The following is a 19607-nucleotide window of genomic DNA, read 5'->3' as shown; positions in this document are numbered from 1 at the left end:
GTGTGTGTGTGTGTGTGTGTGTGTGTGTGTGTGTGTGTGTGTGTGTGTGTGTGTGTGTGTGTGTGTGTGTGTGTGTGTTTATGTTTACATGCAGGCCATGTGCAGTAAGTCTCATTTGTTCATTTGCAATAGAGGCTTGCAGAGGTATGAGCCTGGCTCTCTGTAGACTTAGTTTCAATCAATTATGTAGCGGTCCACCGGGCTATTAGCCTCCAAAGCTCAGTCAGGATGGCAGGCAGCAACACAACTACCTTGGATTTGTATTCAGTGGGCAACGCCAGCAAACCAATCTCTAAAAAGATTCAATCAAACGGTCTTCTCTGCATTATTCAAGAGCCGTGTCATGTTGATTTATGCAACATTATGCATCGCACATTACCTATTCGCTCTTGACGCGGGATAATCGATTTCCACATCTGCCGTGAGAGAGAAATAAATCTTTAAATGAGCTATTCCGCTTCATTTAATAACGTCCTCTTTATGAGACACGTCGGCACAACACGCCGCACCGACTCTTTGAACAAGTGACGCTGCAGGTGACGGCTGTGTGATAGATGATCTATGCGGCTGTGGAGAAGAACGAAAAGAGAGGGACAGCGCTCTGTGTATCCCTGTGTTACGGGGATCAATTCAGTCATGTGACCTCCCCCCCCCGAAAGACAAGAGGAGGAAAAAAAAGACAATGAAACGAGGGGGAATGACAGCATTGCCATGGCAACTTGCTGACATAGCAGTGTCTTCTTACAAGTCCTAACCTTACAATTTTACCCAGAGGGCATGCACTGGAATTGTGGCCTCACACATTATACACATGCACACAGTGGGACAAGTAGCATTAATATGCGCATACACCACCTTCATGCAACAATGTACAGCAAAAAAGCATGTTTTCTCTGAATTGATTTTCTGTGGAAAGCCAGTGCGTTGATGTTGCATCATGTTCTGTACCGATGATCAATCTGCAGATTTATCGATATATTTGTCATGTTGCCTTCAAATATTTTACGGGGATTTAAGGAATTTAAGATTTTCATACAGTATAAAGCAGCTGTATACGACAGACACTGTACACATCACTCATATTAATTCATAGATTCATGCTTTCACCACATTCAAATTATCGTTCATAGCGGAGATTGCATGATTGTGCTCCTGCATTAAGCATCAGGTCAATAAATGTCTATACGGGTACTTGTACAAGTGCTTCGCTCCTATAGAATAAGAACCGTCAGGGAGGGAATGAGGTGGAAGTCAAGAGAGAGGCTGTGAACAGAGAAAAAGGGCCGGGGGAAGTGAAGAACGGCAGTAGAGGTGGTGGAAATGAATGAGAATGAAGTGTGATTGAAAAATAGACAAGTAGTAAACCCAACTACACTCACTAATTCAAAGACATGGACATGAAAACGCACACAAACACATTATAGTGGCCATCAGAAAGTAAAATACACACCAGCACATGTTGTACAAAAATAGACACAGACTGATGGAAGCCAGACAAAAAACCTGTGTAGCCACACACAGCTCCATTCAGGTATTAACAAGTCAAGAAGCAATTTTCTGCCATGAAGTGTCATTTTGGTTTTAAATATCATTTTTGAGCATCCTTTTCACTGTTGGATTAGTAGACAGCTTGACCGTAGAGACGCACGATTTAAGGATTCAATTGTATGCGATACTATTCATTAAAATGACCACAATGGGCAAAAAGATGGGAATATAATCTACTCATGCCTTTATAATCTGATGATATTCATGTAACATTTTATAGCACAGTACCACTAGTCAATGAAAACAGTGCTGGCGTCCCACAGGCAGAACAGTGGGTGGTAAAAGGATGAGATAAGACTGAAATGTGGACAGGATGTGGTGAATGTTTTAATGGATCGAGTACAGTGAAGAACTTTTGATCCTGGAATGCAGGCGGTACAGACTGGTACAGACAGAACCATACGGACAGCAACATCAAAGCTGACTTGGAAATCAGCGTTCAGGCCACCCATCAGGGCTTTTGAACCGCTGTTCCTCCGGGCGTTACCGTTCTAAGCCCCTTCAGCAAAAGACATGACTTATCACAAGGGGCACAAAGGACTTAATCAGCATCTTAAGTCTGCTTTTCACATCCCATCCCCCTCTTACGCTATTCGTCGATACGCCGAACTGTGACCCAGTGACTCGTCTCTCATCCAGATGTGGTGAGGCGTATGACTGAAGTCGTAGGGATGAGACGCACAATTAAATAAATCTAACTGTACATGCTCCACTGGAGAAATGGGAATTTTCTCGCGCCTTTTGAAAGAAAAGACAGAAATTGTGTTGTTTCTTTTGTTAAGGTTTATACCAAAGCTCCTCACTGCAGGATAGTAATGCCCAAAGCTTTGTCACAGAACAAAGAAACCCCAAACTGTAACAAGCTCACTTCCCTCAATCAAATATTTAGAAATTGAGAGAAAAGAGAATTTTCTTAATCTCTAGCTGCTCCGCTGCTGCAGTCGGTGAGTCAACGCTTCATGTGTTTCCTCGCCATTGATGTTATTAACCGTTTTAACCAGATATGATTGAGCCACTCAGCAGAGAAAGGACGGCTGTAGCAGTGAGCCTCATCAGTGGCTGCTTGAGCTTCTAGCATGCAAGGCTCTCCCGAGGAAGCCCGGTGCGACGTCGGATCCCGACTGACGCAAAATGACCGTTTTCTGCTGATTCTGATGCCGGCGTCAGGCTTCTGGACCTGCACTGACAGCAGAAGAAACACAGATCTGCTGCCGCTGCTAACTTCCATCAGTGTACACTTAAGGGACCGAGGGCTGCGGTTGAATGCAAAGAAATCTAAAATGGCAAAAACGGGCAAGAATCTGGGATGGCGGTGACGGAAGGAGAAGCCGGCCAGCAACACGCGTCAGACCAGTCCTCAGCGGCTCACTCTTCTGAGCCGCATGAAACGTGTGACTGGGCCTCGAAATCCATCACTGTCAGATGGACAAATGCTCTGCTGGGGACAAAAAAAAGGTTTAACTTCTCAGTTTAGAGGACGCTTTTCAAATCAAATGTGTGGGTTCCTTTTTCTTTTTTTAAATATTGGGAACATTTTGTTTTTGTTGGTGACTAATATGTCCCAATCGTTCTTGTATATTTTCTGATTGATACTGATGGTGATAAATTGTAAATAGATACCGATTCCTGCATAGTTTCGTATAAATGAATGAGTAAATAACCACACAGTTTCAGTTGACTCTATAATAGGCCTACATACACAGTATAGAATAATATCTTCTCTGATTCTTCATCACATCATGTGCATTATTTATGAACATACGATACAATTTATTGAGAATCGGGCAAGAAATTTGTGATTGGTGCCTCTAGTTTTTATACAAGTTCTACTTTCAATTAACTCGGGGAACCGGGATAAGACAGGATTCATTGTTCCAATCCCAGAAGATTTTATTATTTATTTTTACATGGGATTGGGCCAGAAGTGGGAAGGGAAGAGAGTGAAAAATCCACTCTTGTGTCACAGTCGAATGTTCGTCTCCTCGCTTGTACTAGAATAAAGGTTTGCTGGAGTACACGCTAACAGCAACCGTCTCTGACTATGTATTATTCTCAGTACTGTAGGAGCTATACCTACTTGCTATTTTAAAAACATGAACTGGTGAAGATGGTTGATGTGATTTTACTGTCATGTTAAACTCTGTTTACACCAGCTGCTGGAAAGGTATTTTTTGTGAATGCTGTGCACAAAAGGACTCCTACGTTGTTGTCAGTCAAGAGGAGAAAAGTTCTCACCATCTATGCCAGCGTTATTTATCAGACAGCTGGAAATGTATTCCCCTCTCTCTTCCTCACAATCCCCCCTTGTGACAAGCCAATACCACCAACACAGCTCTCTTTAACTGGCTTACTGGTGGAATGTCGTCCAAAGACTGGGCCTAATTTCTTTGCGCCTCCGCCCTTTTATAGAACTTCATTTTTTAAATATTTCTCAGAAGTCTCTCACACACTGCCACATTGACTCAATCCTATTGCTCTATGCTTAATTGTCTAATCCATCATCTTTTGTGGACTTTCCTCCTAATACATCTTTCTTTGTGAATCTTACTCCCATGCCTTTTACAGAATCTATTCTTGATGAATTGCTTCCAATGGAAGGGCAGTTTCAAGAATTTTCACAATAAAAGCTCCTATTTAGACAAGTTTGGGTCGGTGTCTTGCAAATGTACAGATCATGATGCACAGGTAGGCCGACAGACAGGAACAGAGGCTCCACTGTTGAGCTTTATTCCCCCCTATTCTGGACAAGCTGTTAAATCAACAAATTGCTGGTCTAGGTTAGGATTAGTCATCAGATTTGTGAGATTAAGGGCACAATGAAGGTTTATAAAAAGGCATTTCCAAGTGAAAACTGACCACGCTGTAGCTTCACAGCTTCATCGAACAGTTGGAGTCATTGTGGAGAGGAAGACTGGGCGTTTACCTCCATTGGTTGACAGAAACATATGCCGTCATTATGCCTAAACTTGCTTCATTAGCAACTTCTGATCAAAACTGTTCCAGCCAATCTGAGCGGATCCTTACATTACCTCTTGCCAAAACACACACACACACACACACACACACACACACACACACACACACACACACACACACACACACACACACACACACACACACACACACACACACACACACACACACACACACTGGTGGAGTGCCGTCACCACTTTGTGTGTTCGTGCATACATAATGTTCCAGCATTTGAGAGGGTGGCAGATAATCTTTCAGCTGATGAGGGGCCGTGAAAGGGACATCTGGGCCGGGGGGTGCAACCACATTATACTTAGGCACCGAGTGTGTGTGTGTGTGTGTGTGTGTGTGTGTGTGTGTGTGTGTGTGTGTGTGTGTGTGTGTGTGTGTGTGTGTGTGTGTGTGTGTGTGTATCCATTTGAGTAGGGAGTACGGGGCTTAGGTGTTATGCCAAAAGCTTGCACCTGCAGCTTTTCAGCCTCTCTCATTCAGACATGGCACAGCAATCTGGTTCATAGCGCTAACCCTCATCTTTGGCCAGAGCCAGGAGGAATGTGGCCGATTCATCAGTTTTACCCTCTTCTGTCCAATTCCAGCACCAGCTACACCTCAAGAGGAAAACAAACAAGAATGATGGTTCCATTCTAAAACATCAGCTCATGCCTTTACAACTGCTTTTTATGCCTGTATGTGTGTCTGTGTGAGCTCCATTCCTTTGGTAACAGTGAGAAAATAGATTTAACTGGTATCTTAAAAAGGATAACAGGCTAAACGACTATTAATAGCTGAGTTTATGTGATCTTAACTATTAATCTGGAATACTTTGATGACTATTGGTGTGAATGTAATTACTGTGGCGGAACACGCAGCAGATGGAGCGACTACCATGTGCCCTGCTGTCATTCATACCGCCTGTTGTAAACGCAGGTCAGAAAAGACCTGTTCTGCAGCAGAGGTGCCTCCCACACACTGTGGCACAAGTGTATGAAGCCGGTCGCACTTCTCTGCAGTCTCTTGACACGGGCACAGATGTTTGAATACCGCTGCAAGCTTGCAGGAAAACCAACACAAAACACTTGCTCCTGCAAACACTTGTGCTCACTCTCAACAACCTCCTAAGCCCCAAACCTCACCCACCCCCAACTGCAGGTGCGCACACACACACACACACACACACACACACACACACACACACACACACACACACACACACACACACACACACACACACACACACACCCTGGCAGCTTTAAACAGCTGCTCTCTCACCATTCGCTCCCCTCAACGGTCTTCCAACAACTAGGCTCCCCAAAAATGTAAAACACACAGCTACAGGAACAAAAGCCTGATAGAGAATTAGCATTAAACTATCAGGCTTGTATTTAAAATGACCACAGTACCTGTATTAGGCTATTAAAAGAACGCTACTGTGTGTAAAATTAAAACTTTTCTCCCAAACATCCCGCAGTAATAAGCAAACTCGGATCAGCTAACATAAGTGGACGACTCTTGTCAAAACACTGTCTGTCCAATGAGCAGTATCTCAGTTACACGTTAGCCTATTAGCCCGAGTTATATAATGCGCAACCAGCTTAACGCTACATTCAGTGGCAGAGCAGAGCCGCCACAACAGACAGAAGAATGTGCACGGTGAAGTCTGCCTGTCAAAAACGTCCACGCAAAAAGGACAACCAGTGGAAAAAAAAATATCAATGAATTAAACACATTTTATAAAATAAATCAAGCAAATCTGCTTGGATGTCCATGTCGAGGACCGCATTTGCTGACATTATTTTCATATTTGTGAACAATAGTATGTTTTTTTCGTGCTCAACATGTTCTTCTTACACTTATGTAAATGTCATTAATACCAGCAGCCCCTCCTCCATCATTCTCCATCTTTGCAGCAAAGGGGTCAAGGAGAACAATAGCCGGTCCACTGCTCTGAGGGCATCACACTAGGACAGAGGGGGATTTTTTTTTTTTCATTTCTGTAGGAAAACAACACTCCTAATAACACCCGACGGCGGGCTGAGCTGAGCAGATAAGATGAGGCACGGAGGGGAATGTAATTGAGCTCGACGTGGACGTACAGGCCGTGTGTGTTCACTCTATGCTACCATCTGATTCCAGAGAGAGTTGATTCAGGTCAGATATGTCGATTCTGGGAATCTAGTGTTTAATAGCAACAGTATCCTCTGTCCTGACAGCCATCATAAGACATACTGTACCCCTGGCAACAGAAAAAACATTTAATTAGTGATTAACAACTCACTTCCTGACTGGACACAACAGGCAAAAGGACGGGCATGTTTCTCTTCACAACGCTGATTAGTTCAATCAGAGGAGATGCACAGAGAGGCTGCAGGTTTTTGAGTGGTTTCTGCCAGTAAGAGACGAAACGACAAAGGACATCTTAAGTGGAGTGGCCTCTTGTTTTGTTTTTTTGTTACAGGCCATAAAACACGTAGAAACGGATGTGAAAAGAAGAATTAAAGCTATCCATCTCGACAGGAAATATAAAGTGAGAAATAAAAATAGAATGCTTTTTGCAAGTAAGATAAATTAGACGTTTCATTTGTGAATGCGGTACTGTAATTTGTCTACATTGACCAACATGGTTCAGGTAATTATGTAATCCCCTTGACACTCAATAATTAGGATTCATGGCTCCGTGGGTAGGGGGAGGAAGTGTCTACCAGCCTGAGCTTTTTGCACTTACTGTAGAACATCTGGCCAAACACATAAACCACTCAGCCATAACAGTCTGAAAATCTGAATCCTATTTTATTTTCCAAGCAGATTTCTAATGTGTAAACGTCCAAAAGCACGTGAGAAATAAACAATCCCCTGCTGTGTTTCTATGCAGTCACAATCAAACCACCTCAAAAGCTATTTGGGGGCATTATTTAATCTTAACCCCAGCCGACAACAGCCAGGGATCAAGACAGATTTGGTAGAACAACATGGACCAAAGAGCCAGCGGGGGAACAAAGCTTTCCCGCATAGCTTAAAACAAAAGGTTTCTCAGAATTCCTGCGAACACGAAAAACCTCTTGCGGCGTTTCCCCAGGAACCTTCCCACATATTCAAAACAACACTGAAAAAATGTCCAGCAGTCATCGGCCAATGAGGCGCTGACCGTACTACGGCTGTTGAGGTTAAGACCCCTGCCTCTGGAAACAATCGCACTCCCACACTAGACTGAACGTTCTCTGCCTTACTCCATCCCTCCTACTCTTACTGCGGACTTATTAAAAGACAAATTGTCTGGAGGGAGTGCAGGTTGGTGGAGAGGATTTTGAAGCACAGACGGAGTCATCAGTGGCGCAGGATCCGCCTCAGAGGGGTCAGTGGTTCACAGGGCAGTCATGATAGTAGTAGTGGTGGTGGTCAGAGCTGGCAGGCCTGCAGTCTGCAGCTAAAGAGGTCGCCTGCTGCTGAGTAACGGCTCTGAGTGAAGGGACACGGCGGTATTTAAAACTTCCTTGAGGATAAGCCAAGGCGACGGTGATGAAACAGCCTTCTTTTAATATGTGTGCCAGCCTCTGACGGGGTCAAACGTGTACCCTAACAGATCCCGAAATGTGATCCGTCAGCAGCCTGGTGGGGCGGAGAGAGCAGCGTCTCCAGGGACGTGTGTGTGTTTGCGTCTGTGTGCGCGTCTGTGTGCGTGTCTGTGTGCATGTGTGTGTGTGTGTGTGTGTGTGTGTGTGCGTGCAAGATCTGCATTTTGCTTTGGCTGCTAGGCAGAATAGGACAAACAGTTTAACGGAATTGACTGAGTGAGCACAGAAAAGGGACGCGCCAGGGCTGACTGATAATACTTACAAAAAAATTAAAAACACAGTGAGGTACGACTGTGAATGAAATGCTCATTCCTGTTTTCGCTCTAATCTGGTGGACACACACACACACACACACACACACACACACACACACACACACACTTTAGGAGAGAGACTGAGAGCAACTGTTCTTTCTAAATTTGTCAGAGGGAGAGAGCAGAGAACACAACCCTTGTGCTTATGCGAGCATGTGTGTGTGTGTGTGTGTGTGTGTGTGTGTGTGTGTGTGTGTGTGTGTGTGTGTGTGTGTGTGTGTGTGTGTGTGTGTATTAGAGAGCGCAGACAAGACCAGTCTTCAAGCCGCCCCCGTGGGTGTTAAAGCTCCTCTCTTCCTAACTTGGGCCCCACCTCTTCTCCTCCTCTTTAGTAAAATGAACAGCCCTCTACAGTCCCACTATGTGAGGCCGTCCTGCGTCCCACGTCTTGGTGTTTCCGTGAGCATCTAACAGAACATTAATAATGCACACAAGCACCAATAACACTCACGAGTGCGTTAGATTCCGAGTCATCGGCACTACAGACGAGTTAATGCAGAGGCAGTGGGACTTTTGTAGGCCGGCAGGAATCAGTTATCGTTCTCCTGCATGAGGAGAGGGCAGCTGCATGTGCATTTGTTTGCAAAGAGGCTGCAAAGTCAAGAGAATAAACAGGTTATTAAAGAAAAACTGTGCATAAACAAAGGGTTATAACAACAGTATGAATTTCAGTTGGATTTTTGCTGCAAACTGAGTTCATACGCCTCCTCTGGAAGGCAGCGTGGACATGCAGACAGCAATCTAATTAGAGCTGACCTCTCCATTCACCCCACATCAATAACAGCTTCTCAGTATCATTAGCCTGTAAATCACAGAGGTTGTCCCTTCTCCTCTCATAGCTGGAGGTCACAGCCACTGTCCCAAGCTTGTAATGGATCAACAATTCAATGAGGAGAATTTAGATCATTGATCATTTAGATCTGTGGGCCGCTGCGTTGCCAAATCAGACGGAGATGGTGTTGGAGATTGGAGGCAACCGTAAACAGCAGAGACAACAAATCAGGAACAAACAGCCGGGTGTTGTTTCAAATAAAGTTTGTTTCCCCCGTTTACTACAGAATTGTTACTCAACCGAAGAACAGAAGCCTCAACGAGTCACCTTCGTACAAGATGGAGTGGCTCCTCAGAGACAAACGTTCACCATAGTAACGCCGAGAATGGCATGCTGTAAATCTGTCGGAGCAGAAAGAGAGAAAAGACCGAGGAAAGAGGCAGAAATGTGCACACGGTGGCTACTTCCACACTCGAGCTGCCAGTTTGTGTCCTTATACTCTCTGGAGGAGTGCTATAAAACAAAACAAAAAAAAGAGATATACAAAGCCAAATTAACTACACCCTCAATTCACCATTCGCTAACAAAGTAGAGCAGAAGAGGTAAAGTTCAGATGCTGTGCCCGTTACATTACCATAGAGATGTGGGGCCAGAGCTGGGAAACGGGGTGACGGGGTCAGAGGGATTGCCCTACTGTGTATGCATGCATACACAAAGATAACATCCTCTCACACACACACACACACACACACACACACACACACACACACACACACACACACACACACACACACACACACACACACACACACACACACACACACACACACACACACACACTCTTCCTCCAAGGGCATCAGAAGTACCCTCAGTGTAAATCGCATTGTCCTAGAAAAGCAAGCAGCTCCTCCCCTCTGAGCCGGAGTAAATTGAGAAGGGGTTTACATTAATGGGTGTGTGGGGGGACAGTCTCACGGTAATTTCGGGGGGAGGGGGGGCTCCTCGAGATATGGGTAGCCTATATCCCCACAAAATTAGAATTGGAAAATATAAAAAATGGCTTGGAGGGTGAACAGGTTTAGAGGAGCTACAGAACGGGGGATGGGTGGAGGTTACAAAGCTACATTTCAATGTTAACTCTTACACTTGCCAAACAATGTGTCTTTTTCCTGAGATGAAATAAAGAATTAGGATGTCTAAAAAGGTGGATTTGATTTAAACTAACATGACAAGCCATCACCACCTGGACTTTCATGCACCAAATACCAGAACAAGCCTTCAGAGAAATGTCAAACAAAAAAAATGTACTGAAAACACCTGGGTAATAAAACTGAAGCCCAGTGACTGTGTGATAGAACATCTAGGACATTTTCCCCCCAATTATCCGCACCCTCTGACATGTCAGAACATGTCTGCTTTCCCAAAACAGCTTATCCCTCCGGGACTCCTCCGACAAAAGCCATCAAGGTCAGTGCATCTGTACTCTGGGATGTCTTGAGGAGGCCCCGATGCATCTGCTCTACAGTGCCGAGGTGAGGGCACAGCGAGCCCGTGTTTGGGGTTGTTTTCTCCTCGTTTTCCTGCCTGGTTCAATAAGCTATGCTGCATTGGCTCCCTGTGACGCAGGGTCCCGATCAATACTGGGTCTCGGGGGCAGCGGAGCGGGGCTCAGCGGAGAATGTGCTTCACAGGCTGTGTAATGTTGTGATCAAAGGCCGGTGGCTAATGCTGTGCAACCGTGGGAGTGTTGTTTTCCCGTCCTACACGGGTGCATGCATTGCTCCTTACACGAGACCAAAAAAACAAAAAAAAAACAACATACTGAGAATTTAAATAAAGATAAATCGACAACAATTTCAAAGCTATTAATCATTCCAAGTTCTTGATCAAGCAAAAATGTTCAGCGGCCATTTTTCGCTACTTTCTGGAATTTAATCCAGAATATAAACCAATAGATTAACCGATGATAAATATACAATCATTATCTACAGCCGTAGACACACACACACACACACACACAGGTCAGTGGAAAAGTGACCGTCTGTTTAAAGACACCAGATTGAGGGGTGCCCCATGGCCCCAATGACCCAACTACAGCGCTCCGGCACACAGCAGGATTACTTCTGCAGTCATGAACTCCTCTGTGAGCTATGTACAGTATGTGGTATGCGTGTACCAATCACTCGGAGCAAAACCATTAAGGCCAGCAAAGCCCCCGGCATACCAGATGAATTACAGAATACCTGCGAAGACGTGTACAAAATAATTTGCGAAAGGAATACAGCCGGACAAATCTGCTAAAACTTAAATACGGCAGAAACTTTTAGCCATCTTTTCTGGCTAAACATCAAAGCATGTTGCGTTACTGCTGCGAGCCTTCTGCGCACGCACACACACACACACACACACACACACACACACACACACACACACACACACACACACACACACACACACACACACACACACACACACACAGCAGTGTTATGGAGACACACTCAAGACAGTTCAGGACCATTAATCATAAGCAACCCAGTTCTGCTTCTCGTCCCACACTCCTCTCATGTGCTTCTGGCCCATCCATGGTTGACTTTGCAGCGTCTGTATTTACCTCGATGTGGTGCAGAGGTTGCCGCGGAGATACATTCAAAACACACACACATACAAGACCAACCCAGCTAAAAGCAAACATAAAATGAATGACAGGACGTCTTACCCAAGTAGAGAGATGCATTTTCTTTCTTCACGTTGTCGTCCAGGTAGGTGGGCCCCAGGGTGTATATCGGCGTGGACCCCATGCCCACAAGTATCTGGGCGCATATGAACAGAGTCACATACAGGTTGTGCTCGTTGCCTTCCTGGTCGCGGGGGCACGACGCCACGTCGAGCTCGCGCCCGCTGCCGTTGCCGGTCTGACAGAGGCCTTCGTGGCCCATCGAGGAGTTCACCTCCTGGATCTGGTAGGGCGGCGAGATAAAGTGGGGGAGGGAAAACAACGCCGCCCCTACGGCAATGATCACGCCACCCACGGCCAACCAGCGGGGCCTCTGGCCCCTGCCCCCGAAGTAGGAGATGAAGACCACCACCAGCAGGCTGCCGATGTCAAAGCAGCTGACCAGCAAGCCGGACTCGGAGCTGCGCAGGCTGTAGCGCTTCTCAATGGTGGTGATGACGCTGCTCAGGTAGCCTGAAACCATCAGGGACTGAATGAAGGTCAGGTAGCACATGCAGAACAGGAAGCAGCGGGAGTCCCTCAGGATGACCCGCGCATACTTCCTGGCTGGGATGCAGATAAGGCGGGTGAGAGAGAAACCAAGTTTTTTACCCCCGGAGCCAGCGGCCCTGCGGCCCTCCACGGGTAGAGAGGTACTGAGTCCCACCATGCTGGAGGCCGAGGGGGAGAAGTCCGTCCTGGAGGAGGGAGTCTCCGCCTGACTGGAGTCTGGGGTTTTGGACCGGAGCTCGCTGCCCTCCTCCACGGCCACACAGGTGCGGGCGGCCTTTCGATCCGGCGGACAGGGTCCGTTCAGGATGGGCAAGCTTTTGGACTTGAAGCAGGTCTCCGGGTCCATCGTATACTGGTCCTGGAGCTCACGGATCTCCAGAGACTCAGACAGATCGCTCCCCGTTTCATCATTGTCCGATGAAGTCATGGTGCAGCCGGAGATGCAGCTTCTGTTGGCCCCTGGCTGTGCTGAAGAATCAGTCAATAACTACTGCCACATGAGGACACAGTGGAGCTGCTGCTGGAGAAAAGACCTGCCAGCGGGTCGGACCGAACCCCTCTAGTTATGTGCATGGTTTATTCCACATAGCTTACAAGCCAATCTGGATATCTTGTCTGAATACAGAAGAACATCAGCTTCCTTATCGTACCACTTTAGAATATTGTCTAAGGAGTGAATTATTTTAAATAAATATCTTATACGGTTAAAAAACTATCATATACAGATGAAAAAAAGGTGATGTCTTTACAATGTTCCCCCAAATTAGGATTCCATGTGGATGTTGTGTTGATTTTATAGCTCTTTGTTAGATTCATTAGGGTTTTTTGTGTAGCCCTTGTCCCAGAGATGTGCAGCATCCTATATAAAAAAAAGGATAAAAACATGAAAATAAGATATTAACATATTTCAAAAAATGTTGCTACTTCTAAAGTAGACATTAATACATGTATACATAGAAGCCTAGAAAACATAACCGCTTTCACTTCTGGCTTTATGGTTATATGTCCATCCTGGATTAAACTGGTCACTTCATATCGCTACCGTTAGACACATGGAAATATCACAATGAAAACAAAACAAAAAAATGACCTACACGGACGAACAAACGCATATGTGAATAGGTGTGATACTGTCGCAGCGGGGGACCTTAAATAACAACGAGCGTTCCTTTGTCAAAACGAGAAATATATCTAGAGAACAAAAGACCACGCTGTCCACAAACGTCTCACTCATGACTTTTAAAAGAAATTTAAAAAACCCGATTCAGCACGAGACATTTCTGAAATTAAGCGACGATAAGTCTCGGCCTCGACTAAAAACGGCGACAGATGTTATTTGACGTAACTTGAGAGAAAGGCTCGAGGTTCAGAGGGCTGTAATACTCACACAGGACAGAGGGAGGTAGCCTGTTGTTCTCGCGGAGCGGCCACTCAGTGAATGAGGTCTGTTTGATGCGGATGGCTGCTGCTGGTGGGCAAATGCTGCCTTCATGGGCTGTTGGAAATTGGATAATTCAGAGATCGAAGCACCAATAAAGCGGAGGGGAAACGCTGAAAGAAGTTTGATCACTTACGCTCATCAGCACATAAATATAAAAGGTGATATAGATGAAGATTACACAAAGTAATTTGACAATACATTCGTTAATTATTGATATTATTGATATACTCTTTTAACGTCTATAACACAAAGTAGCTTTGTGATACTTGAGCTCTAAAATTAAAAAGAAAATAAACACCATCACACATGTCTAGGTCTTCTTCGCTCGTATTTTTTTTTTACCAGACACACAAAGATATGATAACTCTTATTGACAACCTTCAAGATTCACTGAAACCCAACGAGGAGAATGCAACCTGAATGCAGCAAACGTGCGTATGAATTATTTGTGTCCTCAGACACATTGGGACTTGTAGTTTCTAACGTGAAACAAACGTGCGTTCAAGTCGCTATCTAACAAACAGTTACATGTATAAACATGTAACCGCGACTCTCTGAGACATGACGTGTGGAAATGCTAATGCTTTCATATTTTCATTCATTGATTTCGATTACTGTATGACATCGTATACCAGCATGCTTTTCGGCCCATATGGTGGCTTGTTAAGTGCATATGGACCGCACGGGGCCCTTGCTGACCCAGCCGTGATTGGTAGAAAGCATTCAGATGGCCATTGCAACAATACATTTGGTACATTTATGTTGGTAAAACATAATAATATTGTAATATATAAATAAAGGTAATTGATTATGTATCTGTCTACATAAACATGAACATTTGACACTATATTTTAATTTAAAAAGCAAAATGTCACTGAATGGAGATTAATTGGAAAACGTCAGTGCTGACAGAGAATTAACTTGTACCTTTTTTTGCAGAGGGAGTTGACTCCCAGTGCCTGTCAACGGGATGGATGACTTACCCCAAGGTCATTAATTCATTTCCTGGACTAAGTAGGCGGGTGATCAATCCCGCTCCTCCTCCTCCACTCCTCATTCTGATGCTTTTTGGTTCCTTCTTGGAGGAATTGTGTTTGAACGAAACCTGAATGTCAAATCTCTGCTTCACTACCCCAAATTGGTACTCAAATGTCTAATATTTTTGTGATGTCTCCATCATCAAAAACACTTTGTTTTAAACTACAGTGACACATAAGCTTCGTTTTTATTCCCCAAAGTGTGAAGACTCTACCTGGTGCCTGAGGGAGAAAGACTGTCTTTGATAGGGATCAGTGAGAAGCATCATCATCCATAGAGGCCTCTGTGGCCTCTGTTCAGGGGTTTAAATGTCCCTCTCTGGCTATCAGCATGCAGAAGGCTAATCAATACCTCAAACCACCATGAATACAAAACAGCACAAAGGGAAGAGAGGAATTATTCCACAAATAGTGGCACTGAATCATTTTGGCAAAACACCTCTGCAAGTATATTGGGAACTCTCTTATAGAGGCAAAAGTTGTTTGCGTTTAATCAATGACAATTTAATGTATGTTTGTGAAACTAGTGTGTAATTTGCTTGTGTATTGCTTCTGCTAATACACCATATATGCTGCAATTGCAAATTATAAATAAATATTCCACAGTATAAAGGAAGGGTTCTTTCTTTATTTTCTTTCTTTCAAATAGTAGCTCTGCAAATCACAATGATCTAAATAATGTGGTTTTATTGTTAAGAGCATGTTGTATCACAGCCAAAATCATCAATCTCAGATGTTGCCAGCATTTATATTAAAGAAAGTCCGGAAGAATAAACATACATGAAATAAATATGTCTCATTTTATTTCTAAAAATAAATATTTCATTTTTTCTCACACAATCTCTTGAGGGGTTCAGACCTGAGTTTGAGTATAATTGCTGAGAGGTTGAAAGCAAAATATAGACTTCATAATTTTCTACTGGGTCTGTCTCATTTTTGTACAATCCTATGCTGTCAGAATAATTTCAATGTTGCCATAATCTCATAAAAATATGTATCATGAGATCCAAATCAAGACATTTAGACGGTCACCCTATAGTTGACACAACACACTTAAGAGAGTGGCGTTGTGTAGTAGTAAACATTTCCTTTTCATACCTAAATTTGTGAACTTAATCCATTTTATATTTTGCATATTTTGAAGTCCAACACAATACTACATCTCTAATTCTTCGCAATCAAGTAGAAGGAGTTCAAGAGGAGGGATTTGCAACACACTGTTTATATTCTTTGTCCCAGAGTGTGACTGGAGACAACAGGATTGGCTTTCTAAAGGTTAACATGTTCATGCTTCTCATAAAATTGTTCTAATGTACAGTACAGTACAGCTTCAGAAGAGTCAGCTGCAGAAGAACAAAACGTGTCTGTTTTTGGTGCAGAAGAACAAACACAAAACTTCTGGTGTGAAGGAGTGAACCAGTACAATAGAGACTGAACAAGCATGCCTGCATTTTTAAAAGGGGGGTCGTTACAAAGCTTTCCTTCATATCTAAATATTTCCCACAGTCATCGCCAACCGTTATTGCTGCATTGCATTTCTCATAATACCCAGCAATAAAACATAGAGCCTCTTATTAGAGCAACTGTAAAAATCTGTTTATCGGTCATAGGGGGTCAGAAATCCAATCTATTTAAAATATCAATATTGATGGGCATAATTCAGATCAGTGTTATCCAGAAATTGATCGCTCCCCATTGAGCTGGCTCTTCAAATGGTGATAAATGTTTTATAGAGAGAAAATTCAATCAAACCGAGAACCCTCAAAACAACTGTCTTGGATCCATTTACAGTGTAATGGAGCAATGCACTGATTTCAAAACTGCGCGCCGCTTCCACAAATGAGAGAAATACAACATCACCCTCTAGTGTACAATGTAGTTCAATGAGCCCAGCATCTGCCGAGAGGTTGTGTTTCTGAACAAGACCAGTAGATGGTGCCCAGTCCTCAAGACTGTAAGCATCAAACAGAGGGACGGGTTGCATCATATGCAGGTTGGGTATTTATCTGGTTACACCAATATTGCATATATGGCTTTGATTTGAATTAGTAAAAGATCTGTCTTAGAAACTAAAATCTAATTATCTCAGCAGGTTCCTGGTGGAAATTAGTTGGAGCGATGTGTTTACCAGGTGCACAGTCTAACCAAAGTTTGTATCAAGTTGCATCAATTTTGACCGATCTTTTGAATCTGTGCCTTACAAGTTACCAAATGTATATATAATCATTATGATAAATCGCTGCGGTACCACTTTAGATTAATTGAAAGAAGAAGAAAAAATAGAGCAAATATTTTTTTTTCTTCATAAAAATAGATTGTTAAACTGACAATATACATAATACTTTTTTATTAATTTTAGAAATATATCTTGTTTAACAGCCAATGATATTCAGCATCTCTTTGATTTGGGCATTTCATTTCTTTTGTCTTCTTTTTTCACATATGCATATTAAATGAAGTCTTTACAGTGTTCAAGATGTTGTGCTTGTGAGATATCGTCCTGTCAGTCACTGAGTGATTACATCATCACCATCATCATCCTCGCCATCATCTGCAGCCTGGTCCGACACTTCCCATGGCCTTGGGCCGGTCTCCCCCTGCTCCATCCCACACTCTTCCTGTTAACCATCCCAACTTTATTGACATTACAGGAATCACTAATGAAACACAGTCTGTTTCTCAGCTCACAGTGTCTGCCTGTGGAGCTATTAAAGGGCCTCACACACAATATGCAGACATGTGTGCTCATAAATATACTGTACGCTCCCATCCCCCCAACAGTTCACGTATACGCACAGCAGTCTTTTCCTGTATGCATAGCCTTGGTTATCATATCCACCAAGTAACATACGGGAAAATGCAACGATGACAGACATTGAAGTGTTTGCATCTGTAACTGGAAGTCAGGGGTGCTTCTAGTTCCAGGACTCCAGGATACCTGCCTCATAACGAAACATATTTAAACCTGAATAATCAGCGGGCTCTTGATTGTTTCGGCTGTTTTTGCATCATGGGAAGAGAGGTGAAGGAAACAATCCATCTGTCTCTGACTGTTGCACGGCTTCATCAGCTAATGGCTTTACAACAGCACTCAAAGATATAGGAGGACTCTATGCTTGAACTATAACCCTCTGTGGTACTGTTTTACCACATTCTGTTTACTGGAAAATCATCCTTTTAAATTAGCAGTCCTCTTTGTGCTGCTTTCTAAGGTCAACATTCTTGTGATGTGGACAGACTCCCTGGTCTGCTGTCGGGACTACTCCCCAAATTAGGTTACCCATTCAGAGGGGCTTGCAACTGGAAACTTTGCAACCCAGAGAGCGGCTGATGCATATGAATAAGGCAAGCAGATCAGGACAGAAGGGAGGTGTAGTAATTGTGTTAAAAAGTGCAAGAGCCCCAAAATAAAGACCCCCAGTATAAGCCTGCGGAGCCCCCCTCACTGTGCAGAGCAATCCCAGCAGATTGGGCCCCATGCTTATGCAAAAGTCCTCACCCCCATCCCCTCTAGGACCCATCACCCTCAACCCTACCATCACCTCCAAAACAGCCTGATTGGTAGGCCAGGTCAGCCAATGAGTGGACATACACACACCCTTCCATGACAAAGACTGGCTGAATGTCCCTTTCCTAATAAATCACCAGGACATTAACAAATATGTTCATTGCTAACAAGAGCACAATAGCTCCACTGCCTGTAGAGATTTTTAACAGTGATAACACAAAGATGACCCGAGAATTCCCCCCTGCTGAGGGGAGCATTGGAAAACAGTTGACTGATTATGGATTACTGCAATGCAATTTTTTTAATATCAAGAAACCTGAAATAGGCAATAAAAGTCTTGCATGTTAGAATACAGCATACTTCTTCTTCTTGAGGGGAATTTACTGATTTCATTTCAGTCTCTAGTATAAAATATAATATTTGCATTCAGTTACACACATCTGCCATCTCACTTTAATCCAATACATATCATTAAACTAAATGTAAATGAATGAATGAAAAACATGCAAATTGAGATGTTGTATTTCACAGAAGTCTTCCTATTGTATATTACATTATTATTAAGGTTTGCCATCAATCCTGCACTAAAACCAGCAATGTTAGCTCATCTTACAGTAATCAATAATCAAAGCTACTTCTTTTGAATCAAATCACCATCGCAAGTTACATTTCTTCCTCATCAACATTATTTTGATTATGAGTCATTTATTTTAATTTCAATCAAAACAGAAGTGCACATGCAAATAAATAAGCTCAACTCATGTTGTTTAATAGACAGCAACTGATGGGCCGCTTCTAGTATTAGTTGAAAAAAGGCAGTTTAGCTGCATACTCAGCATTACTGTCCTTGGAGAAGAGACCCTGAGTTTACTGTAAACAGAGGGGCTGTTTCAAGCCCTCTTCAATTCCCCTAACACATATGGAAATGGGCCATACCTTTAAGGCTTTGTCCTCCTCCAAGAGCATCCACACAGCCTTCACAATGTTAAAGGAGTGACTGCCAAACATTTCATATTCATGACCCACAATTACCTCCATATGAATGGGAATAATTGCCCTTTAGAAGCTTAACTGAAGTATGTATGCAATTTTCAGGCCCTTGGGCTAAGGTGATCAGCCACCTAAGCAGAGGGTGTGCTCTATCATCTGTTGGAGGGAGGGAACATCTGACCGCTGTAGTACATTACATAGGTTGTATACAATATTATGTACAGTATAT

General features: G+C 43.5%; 1 protein-coding gene across 1 annotated transcript in view; it reads right to left on the bottom strand.

The window, feature by feature from the left end:
- Nucleotides 1-13826, bottom strand: part of slco5a1 (solute carrier organic anion transporter family member 5A1) — a 39023-nt gene extending 25197 nt beyond the window's left edge. Inside the window, exons 1-2 of the mRNA XM_068708163.1 lie at nt 13790-13826; nt 11893-13261 (exon numbers count right to left, since the gene is read on the bottom strand). Coding sequence (XP_068564264.1) covers nt 11893-12829 — 937 coding nt within the window. The 5' untranslated portion in view covers nt 12830-13261; nt 13790-13826. The remainder of the gene's footprint in view (nt 1-11892; nt 13262-13789) is intronic.
- Nucleotides 13827-19607: the final 5781 nt, after the last annotated feature.

The sequence above is a fragment of the Cebidichthys violaceus genome, unplaced genomic scaffold (assembly GCF_023349555.1).
Source record: "Cebidichthys violaceus isolate CVI_PGR_0920_01 unplaced genomic scaffold, fCebVio1.0.p SCAF_135, whole genome shotgun sequence".
Lineage (NCBI taxonomy): Eukaryota > Metazoa > Chordata > Actinopteri > Perciformes > Stichaeidae > Cebidichthys > Cebidichthys violaceus.
The sequence above is the reverse complement of the archived record's forward strand: the minus strand, read 5'-3'. Positions and strand labels throughout refer to the sequence as shown.